The sequence below is a fragment of the Manihot esculenta genome, chromosome 14 (genome assembly GCF_001659605.2).
Source record: "Manihot esculenta cultivar AM560-2 chromosome 14, M.esculenta_v8, whole genome shotgun sequence".
NCBI classification, from domain to species: domain Eukaryota; kingdom Viridiplantae; phylum Streptophyta; class Magnoliopsida; order Malpighiales; family Euphorbiaceae; genus Manihot; species Manihot esculenta.
In genome coordinates, this window is record NC_035174.2 from 25548502 (window position 1) to 25564228 (window position 15727).

Sequence of the window (15727 nt, forward strand, 5' to 3'; positions counted from 1 at the left end):
GGAGGGCGAGTCTTGACAATAGTCCGGGTGTTAAAGTGTCCAGATCTCCCTTTTCACAGTGGGACCACGTCTTCCACTTGTCAAATTCTTATCACGTGACTCTTATTTTATAATGACAACTCATAGTTTATTTTGGGTAGATGTTATGTAACATCAATTACAACTGATAAATCTTATTATATCTTTGAATTAGTTTTAAATTAAAAATTTTAAATAATAGTAAATTTATTTATTATTTTTTAACTAATCAAAATAAAAATAATTTAATAAATATAAGTATTTTTTATAATTTTATTATTTGTTACTCCATTCATTTTGATATATAATATAAATTATAGGTAAATTTAAAAAAATAAAAAAATATATGAATTTATTATGGATAATAATTAAATTAATATTTGATTAAATAAATTTTATTTATTTCATTTTTAAATGTAATATATCATAAAGTTTTACTTTTTGTTATAAATATTTTAATACTTTTTATGGAACCCACTTAATTAAAAGAAACTTTTTTTATAAGGAAATTATAGTTCAATTGGTTGGAACCACATTTTTTGAAAAATTTTGAATTATAATAAAAATAATTATAAAAATTTACACAGAAATAGGTTAAGAATTTAAATTTTATATCAATTCTACTATTAATTTAATTAATAAAATTTAAATTAAATTAATTTGAATTTTTTGAAAAATTTTGAATTATCTATCTAACATTAATGTTTTTTTTATTAAATATAATCACATAGAATAACTAAAATTATCTATTAAAACATTATAAGGCATAAAAATATAAGATATTTAAGTGACGTGATATAATAATTATATTAAAAAAAATTTGTTTTAATTTTTTAATTATTTGGATAATATTGAAATTAGTTTAAAATTAAGATAATTTTTAAAATTAAAATAATATATTTTCCATGTAAACTCTATAATTAAATTAATTACTAAACTTTAAATCAAATTATTTAGAATTTTTAAAAATTTTAAATTATCTATCAAATAAAATTATTATTTTTTATTAAATATAATTCATATAAAATATCTAAATTATATATTAATACAATCTCATCAGTAAAATTATAAAAATATTTAAGTAATATGATATAATAGTTATGTTAAATATTTTATTTTATTTTTTAAATATTTAGATAATATTAAAATTAATTTTAAATTATAATAATTTTTAAAATTAAAATAATATCTTTCATATATAAACTCTACCAGTAATTTAATTAATAAAATTTAAAATAAATTAGTTTGAATGTTTTTAAAATTTTGAATTATTTATCTAATAAAATTATTATTTTTTATTAAATCTAATTAATATAGAATATCTATTAAAATAATCTCATAGTAAAATTATAAGATATTTAAGTAATATGTTGTATTAATATGTTAAGTGTTTTATTTTTTATTATTTAAATAATATTAAATTTAAAATTTGAATAATTTTTAAAATTAAAATAATATGTTTTAAATATTATTTTAAATTTATTAATAAAATTAAAATAATCTGATGAAAGTTACTTAAATAAATTTAGATTGTTTATCCTCTACTTCAAACATTTATATATATTATTGAAGAGATTTGTTATTAAACTCTTTGAGTCTCTTTTTAAAATAGATTAATTTATTTAGTTTTAGAAATTTATGCGACCAAATATAATAATAAACTTTAGAATTTAATAAGTATATGATAAAATCTTTTCAAAAAAGTTAATAAAAAATTTTGAAATATTATTTTAATAGTGATTATAATTTACACCAAAAATTTATTATAATTTTTAACTTAAAAATATAAAATTTTACAATAATAATTCTAATAGTTTTGTTAATTCATAATTAAATATCATAGGTTAAAGTTTTTTTTTATTATTTAATTATTAATATTTTATTTCCTTCTATTAATACAATAAAGTTATTTTTTTGTAAAAATAATTACTACTTATTTAATTATAATATTAAATATTATTAGTTATTAAAATTAATATATTGTAATATATTTTATAAATTATGAATATAAGGAGTTAAGATAATATCACGTAAAGAAAAAAATTATGATATATATTCTCTACTTAATTTCTCATACGTCTCCAGGTTGCCGGGTTACTGATCAAAAAGAATTAATGGGAGGTTTTGATGATTGTAAGCCAGTAATGGCAATGGTTGGGATCCAGATCGCTTATGCAGGGGTTGCTCTCTTAAGCAGAGCTGCTTTTTTACGAGGATTGAATCCCTGGGTCTTTATAGTTTACAGGCAAGGCATAGGAACTTTGATCATGGCACCTCTAGTTTGCCTTTCAAGAAGGTACTGCCACAAGCAAACTCTCTCTCTATCTTTCCTTTTGAAATCCTCTTTCTCAGACTTCATATCTGCCGCAGGAGAAATTCATACTGGTTCTCTTCTGGATTAAGGTTCTTCGCTTGGATATTTCTTGCCTCACTTATTGGGTAACATGCCTGTATAATCACTTTATTTTTCCTCCTCTTTTTATGAGTTCTAATTAGTATATTCTCAGAGTTTGAGGTGTAATTTTCTTTGAATTGAAGGGGTACAGCCTACCAAATTTTCTACTTCGAGGGTCTCTACTTAACCTCTTCAACTGTAGCAACCGCAACGTCTAATCTCACCCCTGCAATCACCTTTGTACTTGCAATCATTTTGGGGTAAATAAAATCAAATGATTTGCTGCTGCTTTTATTCATATTTAAATAGCTATGGTCATATATCAATCGTTTTCACATTCAATTTGCTGTTTTTTTTTTTTTTGAAAAATTGACTAGATTGGAGAAAGTAACTACGCACAGCTGGAGAAGCGTGGCCAAGATTTTGGGCGCTGTAATCTGTGTAAGTGGAGCCATTTCCATGGCACTTCTCAAAGGCCCTAAACTATTAAACACCAAACTGCTACCACTAAATTCTTTCTCCAACAATGAAGGAGAGAACTGGCTGCTGGGATGTCTACTTCTCTTTGGAAGCAGTAGTTGTTGGTCACTCTGGATGCTTTTTCAGGTAGATCCTATTTTAGCTACTCTCACGATGATCTATTCATATACTGATTAACCAACTTCTTTACTATCTGTAACAGATCCCAATTTCAGCAAGTTGTCCTGACCACTTATTTTCGTCTGCTTTAATGGGTTTATTGGCTACAATAGAATCAGCAATAGTTGCATTTTTTCTCGTAAAAGATCTTGCAGCTTGGCATCTGAATTCATTTCTTGAAATAGGATGTTGTTTATTTGCGGTAAGCAGTTCATCGTTTTCCTATGAAAGTATCCCTTTTCGGATACATGATTTGTGTGATTTCTTCAAATGGAGTAGGGAATTGCAATGGCTCTGTCCTTCTTTGTTCAAGCCTGGTGCATTTCTCAAAGAGGCCCCGTCTTCACTGCAATGTTCAACCCTTTGTGCACCGTTATAGGGACCGTAGTTGCTGCTATATTTCTACATGAACCGACCTACGTTGGGAGGTAATGAATTTGACATATTATTTCTCAAAATAATTCATATAACTTATGATATTTTCTTTCCTTTCTTCCTCATCCATCAGCTTGATTGGTGCATTAGCTGTGATTATTGGACTATACGTTGTACTATGGGGTAAAGCCATAGATTTTGAAGAACGTAAAACGGAAATGCATGAGAAGCTACAAGAAGATGAGTCAAGAACTGTAGAAGTGATAGTAGACGAATCTTTAGAGAATAAGAATGGCAAAGTTGATGATTTGAAAGAACCACTTCTATCGCTCAAATCTGCTGATCACAGATAAAAATAGTACCATTTCTTAGTGCGTGGCCTCTGCCTTCTGTTCTATCATTTACAAATTAAGAGCAAGTTTAAATTTGAATAAAGATTTGCTACTGTTTTCTATTAGATAAAGTGTATCTTTTTCTTTCCGTTTTTGGTATTTTAATGATAAATATTATAATAAAAAAATTAAATAAATTCTTAAAAAAGGTATATGTTTCAATTCATTTTAAAAATATTTTTTAATTATAAAAAATAAAGTTTTTTATTTCAAATAAGTGAAATGGTACAAAGAAAATTAATTGAATTAAAATTTTATAAAATTTTTTATTTTAAATGAGAATTTAATTAAGAGATTCGTAAGATAAAAATGATAAAAGAATATTCGGTTTCAAAAGAAAACTTAACAAAAGAAAATTACACTAGGGTAAATATTCGATCGGTTTGATAATCAAATCGAACAAATTACAGAAATCAATCTGAATGAAATTGGTCTGATTCGATTTAATTCAATTCGATTTGATCGGTTGAGATTTTTTAATATATTTTTTATTTTTTTAAAATTTATTTTTAATATTATGAAATTTAATTAAAATATTTCAATATTGATTATGATCTAATTTTTTATATTATTAAAAATAATATATTAATATTATTAATCGGTTCAGTTTGATTTTTTTATCAAAATCGAATCGATAATCAAAATTTTTGAAATTAAAAATCGAACCAAATCGAAATAAATAAAAAATTAAACTAAAATTTTGAATTAATTTGATTTGCTTAATTTTTTTTATTTAAACTGAATAATTCACCCCTATGTAGGGGTGAGCATTCGGTCGGTCGGTTCGGTTTGAAATCGAACCGAATTGAATAAACTAAAAATTGAAATTTGATATTTATAAAAGTCGAATCGAATTGATTTTGATCAGAAATGAATCAAATCAAATTGGTCTGATTCCATTCAATTTGATTCAGTTTGATCAATTTGAATTTTTAATAAATTTTTTATTTTTTACACTTTATTTTTAGTATTTTAAAATTTAATTAGAATATTTTAACTTTAATATGATCTAATCTCTCTATATTATTGAAAATAATATAATAATATTACTAGTTGGTTCGGTTTTTTTTTTTAGTTTTTCTGATCCAAACCAAACTAAACCGAAATAACTGAAATTTTTAAAATTAAAAATCAAACCGAACCGAAATAAATAAAAAAATCGAACTGAATTTTTAAATTAATTCAATTTGGTTAATTTTTTTCAATTTTAACTGCATATTGCTCACTTGTACTCGTAATGTTAAGAACAACAGAATGAAAGAAAAAGGAACGTTTTTAAGGACCCGTATTAAATATGGATCAATAGAGTTATTTGCATACTTTTATTGATTCAAAATTTATATTTCTATATCATTACCCCCAGATTTTCTTAAAATAAATTTCAAAACTTAAAACTCAAACTATAGATTTTCTCTCATCGATTAAGCATTACAAGTTGTAAGAAAATTTACTACTCCTTTTACACATACCAACTCAGTTATGCATGTTACTTTAATTTTTTATAAATTAATAATTTATTTATTTATATTAATAAAATATAATTCCTTAAATTCGAATCGAACCGATTTCATTGGCTTCACTATGGACCAAAACGAATAATCGATTTGATTTAATACACATATAATTGATATCTAATTTGATCCACTTTATACGTAAAACCTGTATTTGCAATAAATCAATGTGAATTGATATGAAAAGTCAATTTAACTGGAGAACTAGCCAGATTTAAAATTGACTTTCAACTCAAATCGAGAATTAATTAAACTCAACTAAAACAAGGGAAACGTGATGCTAATATTTGAACTTGACACGATAAACATTTAGTTTAAGCATATTACAATATGAACCGTACCTCCTTTTAAAGCAATGTTACAACAATCATATAAAACTAAAGTTATCCAAATAAATTTATTTTTCATTAATTTATATTATATAAAAATTTCATAAATATTAATATTGTTAGTAATACGCACTGCAGCAATTTTTAGTGTTAATTTAATTGAATTACGAGTAAAAATAAAGTTTATAAAATTATATTACTGTAGAAAAATTATAATGTGATTATAATTATGAGATTTCTATTGCATTTAACTAATATTTTTAAATGTTCTTATCATGATTGAATAATAATATTTAGAGTTGTTGAAACTGATACATATTATATTTTTCCCTTTTAGATGAAGTAATTGATTTCATAAATTAAAATGTATGAGATATCTAGAACTAATATGTAGACACTTATTTTATAAATATGTGCACTGAACTAAACTACATGAGAAATCTATATAAAAAATAACCAATGTGTATAGATTACTCAAGTGATTGTTGTGTAAATGATATTTTGATTTGAAATCAATAAATAATCTTATATAGGGATTTTTATGTTTTTAATTTATCTTACACGTTAATTGGTTCATGAGTAACAAATGATGATAAATTGGATATATTAGGAATCGTAAAAGTTGTTTATGTGATTGAGATATGATTCATCACCCTATGTTAAATTCGGAAATATTCCACTTGTTATCTGCTGGCATTAATCATGAAATCTTTGCGTAGGGTAAAATGATGAGTTGCAAAACTCACCGCTTCTTTCTTATTAAAATCCACGATTTTCCTATGATTTTGATATAAACAATCAATTTCTACTTGAAATTTGATTTTGGACAAGTTTTTAAGCAAAAATTGAGAAAAGAAACAAAAAGAGATTGAATTAAAAAATTTTCTGACCGGAGGATATAGTCTTGCCTAAGGTTGTAGCCCACGGCGATGGACAGACTCTAGAATTTGAATTTGCCAACTGTAATGCTGATTTTTTCAGCGGTATAAAGTTCAAATCAGTTTTAGATTGAAGCAAACATAATCATATTAGAATTGAGATAAGAAAGGAGTAGTAGATTTTCTTTTAAATTGTGAATATTTATCTTTTTCTTGAGAAAAAGCTTATATAAAGGCTGCTTTAGAATTAATCTAGGCATCTCATATTTTTTTCTTCTCCTCCTCTCTCATATTCAGTCCACTCTAGCTGCCCTCTTCTTCTTCTCTTTTCTTTATTCCTTTGCAATTTTATTATATGTCTTATAGGCTAAATTCTTCTTTTCAGTTGAAGGTTAATAAAAAACTGAGGTTTATTCAAAATTGTAAGATTACATTCTTGACTTTTCTTCATCTTATTTCTGTTTTCAATTAATTTTTGTTTTTGAGAAACACCACCTCTATTGTTGCCATTTTAGAAATTTAAGAGGCCTATTGAATCTCCTGGAAGACAACATATTGCTAATTAACCCAATTATATCCATAATTGTTTAATTGGATTAATAACAAATAGTAATTAGAATTCTTTTTATATTAAAGTATTAATTGATTTGATTTAAATAATTCGCGTATTATTATTGATCAAGTTTATATTTTTCTCTCTTAAAGCAGTTAACTAATTAAATCAACACGCGTGTTGGGATTATTAGTTAACTATAAATTAATTTAAGCGCGTAGCAGATTAATTTAATCATAAGGAATAACTGGTGGGATTCGTGTGTTTGAACACTATAACCAAATAATAGATAATAAAATGAATTATCTTTCTAATCAATGATCAACTACCGACCTCTAAATTTTGATTACCTTCGGCTGAACTTTAATTTGATTATTTATTTCATCATCTTAATTGCATTGTTTTTCTTCTTTTAGTTCTATTTTTAAATCAATTTCTCCAAACAATGATTCTCTTCTTCTCTCTTTTTATTTTAAAATATTCTTCTTATTTTACTAGTCATCTAAATTAAACAAAGTTAAGGTATATGTGAGATCGATATTCATTTGCCCTATTTACAAATTCTTTTAAAACAGGAAAAAAGAAATAAGTTTTAATTGATGGATTTGACGCCTGTCATAGAATGAAATTAGTAAATGAGATTTAGAATTTCATTTAATCGATCAATAGCTAATAGATAAGAACTAATATGATTTAATATTACAGACACGTTCTATATATTAAATGTTAAATATTTATGATAAAGGAATATTAATTACATTTACAAACCATGCACTAAAAGACTAAGTCAAACCACTTTTAATATTTTGAATATTTGAATAGTCTTAACATGTTGCTAGATAATGTTATTGACCTTCAAATTAATTAATTAATTAATTATATTTATTGCTAATATATTTAAAATCTACAAGGTCGTATACGTAAAAAATTACAAGAAAATAAAATAAGAAATTAAGTCAAATAGGAGTTGATTACATATAATTACTATTGGGAGAAAATTATAATTTGAAAAAATTATAATTTTGATATAATTAATCAAGTAGTGACTTAATTAAAATTATCTAAGATTTATATGGCTGATTTATTAAAGTTTCAGATCATAGTTATAATTTATTTATTTATTTAATTAAATAAATAATAATTATTATTATTATATTAAAACTTAGGATTTGAGTATAAAATGACTGTCCTATGAGAGTTTGTGCTTCTAGCAGAAACATGCAGAAACATTTTTAAAACCTCCAAAATTTATAGGAAAGACACAGAGAACTATTATTCAAAACCTTTCTCATTAAAATTTTTCTATTGCTATGCTATATGGACATTGTTAGAGACTAGACATCATTAGAGACTAGATAATTGATCGATTTGTGATTTGTAATAATCCAACTAACATGAATGGTACCGTATTTTACCGTAAATAAAATAAAATATATTTATTTTTTTAAAATATTATTTTTTTTCATTTAATTATAATTTAATAAAAAATTTTATTTTTTTTTATTTTTTTATTGCATTTAATATGATTAAAACTCAAAAATAACATTATAATTTTTTTTAAATAATTAAAATGTAATAATTGATTATATTTATTATTAAATTAATTGAATTAAATTTTATGTACTAATAAAATTTGGTGTTTTTTGAAAATTCTTCTTGTAAAATTATTTTTTTAATCTAAAATTAAAATAGTTTTAATTTTTTTATTAAAAATTAAAAAAAAAAAGGTAAATTCATCGATTTCTGGGAATCGTGGAAGATGATCTGCAATTCCTGGAATGTCCGGCGACAGCTCGATGATGTCTGACGACGGGTGTCGCATCCTTGTGGCCAGCGACGCGTGCATGCTGTGTGCAGCTGCAGCATTTGTGGCTGTTGAGATCATTGTCGGGCATCTCGATCTGCTCGAAGATCTTCTTATCATTGCCTATTGAAGGAATTGTCGATGACTGAAGCATGGCGGTGGGCGGGCAATGAGAAGCAAATGGAAAAGGCTGAAGCAGTTCCTCGTGATGACGTCCGATGACGGTGTCGCGTCCCTGTGGCCAGCAATGCACGCGTGTCGTGCGCAACAACTGCAAGGCTGCCGCGGGTGGGAGCTGATAAGCTCGATGTTGCCATAGAGGAGGGAGTGTTGGACGAATTGGTTCGGTCACCTCCCTCGCGAATCCATCGATCATCAGCGTGCCAGCGACGGAACCGGTCGAAGCGCAAGTATTGCGCTGTCGACGGCGATCCAGGCTGGCGGCGGGGAGCGGGCTGATTGGTCGGCTGCTATGATGACTTGGTCGGCTGCTATAATGACTTGGGCGGCAGCTAGGGTTATTCTGAGGAAGAAGAAGAAGTTGTAAGCCAAATTACGATTTGGTCTCTGCACTTTTTGAAAAGTTTCAAAGTAGTCCTTTTTAGGTAAAAAGTAAATTTAAAATTATTTTCAATCTATAAATTAAATGGCTATTTAATTTAAAATAGTTTTTATTAATTTGAACTGTTTAAATATTTTAACTGTAATTAAAATTAATTTTGTGTATTTTCTAATTTGATTAGAAACATGAATAAAATTATTTTATTCATTAAATTAATTTTGAAATTTAATGATATTAAATTTAATTTTATAATTTACTATTAAAATTAATGTTCTAATATAATTAGAAGTCTAAATAAAATTATTTTATTCGTGAATTCTTTTTGGTTGACACCAAAATTAAAATATTAAATTGTTAATTTTTAATTTTAACACAAGACTAATAATAAAAATAAAATATATTAATGGTTAATTTATATACATTTAAGATTATTTATTTTCGTGGTGGATGGTCCATTGTGTATGGATTAAAGCTTTTTGGTAATTTTTAAATAGGGTCTGCGCGTCCTGTCTTTCTTTTTTATTCTGAGGTGTAAAATTCTCTTTTCATTTAATTCTCCTTGAATGTAACTTAAGATTTTTTTTTTTTACTTATATAGTTGTTATGTAATTAGGATGTGTAGATAGGATTATTTTTATAAACCCAAGAAGAAAAGGAGACATTGAAAAATTACAAGGAGTATTGGATGTGGTGCATTGGAGGAATCTTTTTTTACTTCTGAAGATAAGAGAAGCTGCCACCTATGTTTTAAAGTATTAAATTCCTTTTATGGCTCAAGAAAATTATTTTTAAAATGTCCATAATCATCCAATTAGAATGGTATGTTTATATATGTGATATGTATGATATGCTGTAACACCTCTTATCCTGTCAAGGTATTAACAGAGTAAGAATTGCCACAAACTATATTTTTTTAGATATTTTAAAACTAAACCATTTTTACCAAGTTATTAGGTAATTCATGTAAACTCATTTTGGCAGGTACATATATTACACATATACACATACATACTATAATCTAGAATCGCCTAAACCTTTACTCTCATACTACTAATTGTAACACTCCTTACCTTGTCAAAGTATAGACAGAGTAAGGATTGTCACAAACTATACTTTCTTAGATATTTCAAAACTAAATCATTTTTTTTATGTGTAATTACCAAATTATTAGGTAGTTCATATAAATTTCATAAAGTGAGTGAAGTAAATGTAAGATTTTAAACAAAAACTTTGGTAGAGTTTTCTCTATTTTATCAGTATTTCAACCTGTAGTACATATGAAAAATATATTTATAATTTTTAACATTCATTTGATATCTTACTATTCTTTAATTTGGCACATATTTTATAACAACATCATCCCTTATTTTTTCATGAATATCATCACATGCAAACGTTTAGCTCTTTTTCTTTATCCATATATGATTATATTATTTTAAGTTATATAACCTTCATAACCCACCCTATTTAATATGTACATGCCAAAATATAACTATACTATGACTCGGAGACTTAAAACAACTAGCTATGATAATAGTCTTGATGTCCAATGTTGAACTCTAATAACCTCTGCGGTGATTACTTTACTACAACCTGCATGAGGTAAAAACCAGCATGCTGAACTAATACTCAGTGGGTGATTGCAAAGAAATAATAAAATAGAGCAAACATATTCATGTATATAGATAATTAAATAAATAATTACAAACATGTCAAATGTAGTTGACATGATACAAATCATACTTGTCAAACTTCTTAGTAAAAGATAGGAGTACAATATGTATGCTTGTGCAAGCCAATAATTTCCTTTAGATTCAATAAAACATCTTCTTTTGCCACTATTGCACTTTTTATATTTATAGCAAATCACCATAGTTTAGTGCATGCAATAGATGCAAAGATGTTAACATTCACTGATAATTTTATAAAAATCAAGTATCAATCTTTATTAGGTTCTCAACCCTTATAAACACATAGTAGGGCTGACTAGGTAGATAAGGAGTTATAATGATGGGCACATGGTAGCAAACGGTAGACTCAAAGGTCAAAACTATGATAACAGGGATCCGTGGCTATACTTATGAGATATATGACATGTAACCTCAAATATAGATAATGTATCAGTAGCAGTACTACGAACTCTGTATATTTATATGGCATGTCATACCCTTAAGTTAACCTCAACTCCTATTAAGTTTACCAGGGCCAAATATCATTAATTCAATGTATCAATTGTTCAATGTAAATGCATGTCATTTGAAGCTACTGGAAATCATTTCCAAAATACATATATCATATGCTAAGGTTAATAAGATGAGAAACTCCTAGCAAATAGTGCAAAACTTTATCGACGTAGCATTCCATTGGTGCATCAAGTCAATTCACTTTTGCATTTCATACAACTAATAAGTAGAGAATGGTAAATTTTACTCAAATCATCATGCACAAATAAGTTTTATTATCAAGCAAGTACGTGCGAAAATCAAGTACAATAAGTAAGTACATGCGTAATTTTACCGATTAAGTAAGTATGTCAATTTTTATGCATTCTAATTCAAAAGTACTGTATCCTGCCATATTTTAGATAAACTTTTCAAACACTTTAAAATTACAATTTGACTTAAGTTTCTTCATAATAAATGTGTATTTTATGTCTTATTTTTCCAAAAAGGTATAATTCATGCAAATCTGATCTCACTATTTTAAGTTATGAATTTTTCTTTACAAGTTGCTCAATAAGGTTTTAATTAGTCCAGTATTGGTATTTGTTTATAGTATCAAAAAACATATCAGATTCATGTATTTTCATACAAGTTCAAGTTTAAGTGTCTTCTACAAAATTCTAGGTATACTTCTTAAAATTCATTTGGCATTGGTCTTAACTAATTTTATTATGTATAGAATTAGTTATGGTATAATCAATACAGTCTGTTTCGGATGCTCTATCACAATGACCATTTTAAGTCTACTTGTAATTTACATAATCTTACCTAAAGACTTAAAATTTAGCCAACTCATGAAAGTTTTAACTCTTTATCTCAGTTTTCATTTGGTATATTTTAGGCCTAATTTCAATATCTACATAATGAGTTATGAAGCTACTAACACATGCTATCCTATTAAAACCTATGCTTCTAGGTTTGTATTTTTAACTTTCATGTTAAATTTCTTTACTTTAAACCTTTCAAACACTATTTCAACATTTATATTATATATTTATACAAAGCAAAATTTATAGTAAGTAAAATCAATCGCTAATTTCACATATTCATGAGAAAATCAAAGGAAAACAAAAAAATTATACAAATACCAAACCTTTCTTGAATTTCTCTTTCTTTTCCACTTCTACTCTCTAGCTAACTCCTTTTTATTTTATGTTCCTTCACTTAGGTAAATTTGTATCTTAGGGAAGGATTGAATAAATTTAAAATTAAGACTTTATAATTTAAATTCATGCATGTAGAAATGAGAAGATGCTATTTCCTACACATTTCTAAGCTCACCTTTGATTTTCAAGTTTGGTGCATATGAAACCCTAAAAATTTTCTTCTTTAATTCTTTCAATATATGTCTCTTTCTTTAGCTTTTGATCTTATGGTGAATTTTAGTTAAAGAAAAAAGTTGATTTGGTGAGAGATTGGCTTAGTTTTGGAGGAAGAAAGAAAAACAAGATATTTGTTTTTCATTGGCATAAGATTCGGCAATAAGGTGGCTGAAAGAAGACAACCCATTTTTTATTTGTTTTTTCATTTCTTTCATTCTTAATTAGATGACACATGGAGGGTTTAAGTGAAGAGATGGAAAAATGAAGGACTAAAATTGAATTTTGCCTTTGAACTTTCCATATTCACACCTTAACCTACTAAACTCTTTACATGTTTCAATTTAGTTTTCAAACTTTAAATATTCATGGATTGACCTACTAAATTATGTTTTTAGTTTTTAGAAATCTATTTCACTTAGGTAAGTATGTCGGATTTTAACAAGCACCTCAAGCGAGTACGTTGGGAAACCCTAAGTACTTTCGAAAGTGATTCATTTCCAACCCGCTAATCACATTGTCTACTTTATTTCTGAATATGTCTGTTTCTTTATTTGAGTTTTCTATGATTCAATTATTATCAGTTTAGAGTTATGCTAGCACATTCCCTAAGTAGCTAAGAGCAAGCTAGCACATCCACTAATGCCACTTTCTCTAATAGTGAAATGCCTAGCTCATACCTAATGATGCCACTATTCATAACTATGGATTTGAGGATGTTATATGTAGTCTCAAGTTTAGGGACTATATGCATTTTTATGATTTAGAATGAACATTGAACGGAATTGACAAAAGTAAACTCCATGTGTTCTTCATCTAAGTGTCACTAGTTCAGTCCATTCATCACCATGATTGCCCACATATTTGCCTAGATATAATATATTCTATAGCATGAGATTCACTACTCTACTATCACTAATATCATTATATTAATTAATAGAGACAGATTGAGGTAACAATCTACTTTAGATGAATTATTCTTAATGAGATATCTTACGACTATGGACATTTTATAGCGTTTTGTATAAGTACGTTTTGTCATTATGTCTTCTAACTCTTTGAAAATAGAACGACTAACAAAAACTAATGGTTAATAGATTATATTTAATTATTTAAATAATCTTATTAATAAAAGCATGATACGTAATTTAAAATTAAAAAAAAATTATCTAAAATATAATGGGACCCACATATTAATATGAAATTCCACTTTTCATTGATCGGATATAAATCAATTTGTACATACATAGGTAGAATTTTTTTTTATTTTTTTCAATATAAACCTTTGAATATTTTATGAAACCCTATTAATTAAATGGAAAAAAGATTTTTTTTTACTATTTTTATGAACAGTTAGAACTACTTTTTTGAAAAAAAAAATAAAAAATATTAAAATAAAAGTATAAAAAATTACCTTGTGATTTAACGGCTTTTTCAAGTCAAGTCTGAGGTTAAGTTTGTAACAAAATAGGTCTTGTGATTACACGCTATTAACAAATGACAACTTTTTACCTTAACACCATTAATATTTACGGATGTGATAATTATTATTATTATTAAAATAAATTTTAATTATAAATATGGGATCCATTTAAAGTAAAATGTTTATTTCTCAACTATCAACTATCCATTCTTCTCATTTTCTTTCATCCCTCCCCATTTTATTCACAGCTTCTTATTGTGCAAGGATTAGGGGTGAGCATTTGGTCGGTTCGGTTTAAAATTAAATCAAACCGAATAAATTGAAAACTGAAATTTTAGTGTTTATAAAAATCGAACCGAACTGATTTTAGTCAGAAATCGAATCGAACTGAACCGATCTAATTCGGTTCGATTCGGTTCGGTTTGATCGGTTTTAATTTTTAATAATTTTTTTTTTATTTTTTACACTTTATTTTTAATATTTTAAAATTTAATTAAAATATTTTAATCTTAATATGATTTAATTTCTCTATATTATTGAAAAAACACATTATTATCACTAATCGGTTCGGTTTTTTCTGATCAAAATCAAACCGAACCGAAATAACGGAAATTTTTAAAATTAAAAATCAAACCGAACCGAAATTTATAAAAAATCAAACTAAATTTTCAAATCAATTCGATTCGATCGATTTTTTCAGTTTGAACCAAATACTGCTCACCCCTAGCAAGGACAATGGAGTTATGACTTACAAATACTATATCCAAAATCATGTTAACAAGCAAGAAAAAAATATATTAGATGGTATTTACTCGAAGACGGAGCACAATTATAGAATTCTTAGCTTGAAGCTAAAAGGTAGTATTACTTATATTCTTCTATTCATAAAAGAATTAAGGGCATGAATATCCATTGTTAATAAATAACTTTTGTTTTACTTAGATGGTCAAGTGAAAATTTCAACAGAGAAGGTGGTTCTCATAGAACAATTTTCGTAATGAATCGTATTGAATCATATTATATGCAAGCTCTGCTTTTTTAATGAAAAATAGAGTAGAATAAATATTTTTTCTCTATTCTAAATATATATGTCATTCTTCAAAACCATTTAAGATATGATATCCTTCATACCCATACTAGAGGAAATAATGTTTATTAAAAATAATTTCTACATACCCAAGAGCCCCTAGAAGAATCTAGTGCAAATCTTATATAGAAAGAGTTAGAATTAATTTGATCTTTTAGTTGCTGATTTGAGATTTTACAGCCACCAAATAAATACTTTTCTTTGTTATAGTTAGTTGTGT

At 26.1% G+C, this 15727-nt stretch overlaps 1 protein-coding gene across 1 annotated transcript; it reads left to right on the forward strand.

Moving 5' to 3' along the window:
* The first annotated feature begins 2129 nt into the window (after positions 1-2129).
* On the forward strand, positions 2130-3857 carry LOC110630762 (WAT1-related protein At4g28040). Its single transcript, XM_021778330.2, has 7 exons — positions 2130-2314; positions 2389-2457; positions 2557-2673; positions 2791-3019; positions 3096-3254; positions 3332-3480; positions 3561-3857. The coding sequence occupies exons 1-7, from the start codon at positions 2133-2135 to the stop codon at positions 3778-3780; spliced, it is 1125 nt and encodes a 374-aa protein (XP_021634022.1). The 5' UTR covers positions 2130-2132; the 3' UTR covers positions 3781-3857.
* Positions 3858-15727: the final 11870 nt, after the last annotated feature.

Excerpts from the sequence above, each read along its gene's own strand:
- LOC110630762 (XM_021778330.2), top strand. The coding sequence starts at position 2,133 with ATGGGAGGTTTTGATGATTGTAAGCCAGTAATGGCAATGGTTGGGATC. Across the intron at positions 3,020-3,095 it reads CACTCTGGATGCTTTTTCAG|ATCCCAATTTCAGCAAGTTG; the intron begins GTAGATCCTATT and ends TATCTGTAACAG. Across the intron at positions 3,481-3,560 it reads GAACCGACCTACGTTGGGAG|CTTGATTGGTGCATTAGCTG; the intron begins GTAATGAATTTG and ends CTCATCCATCAG.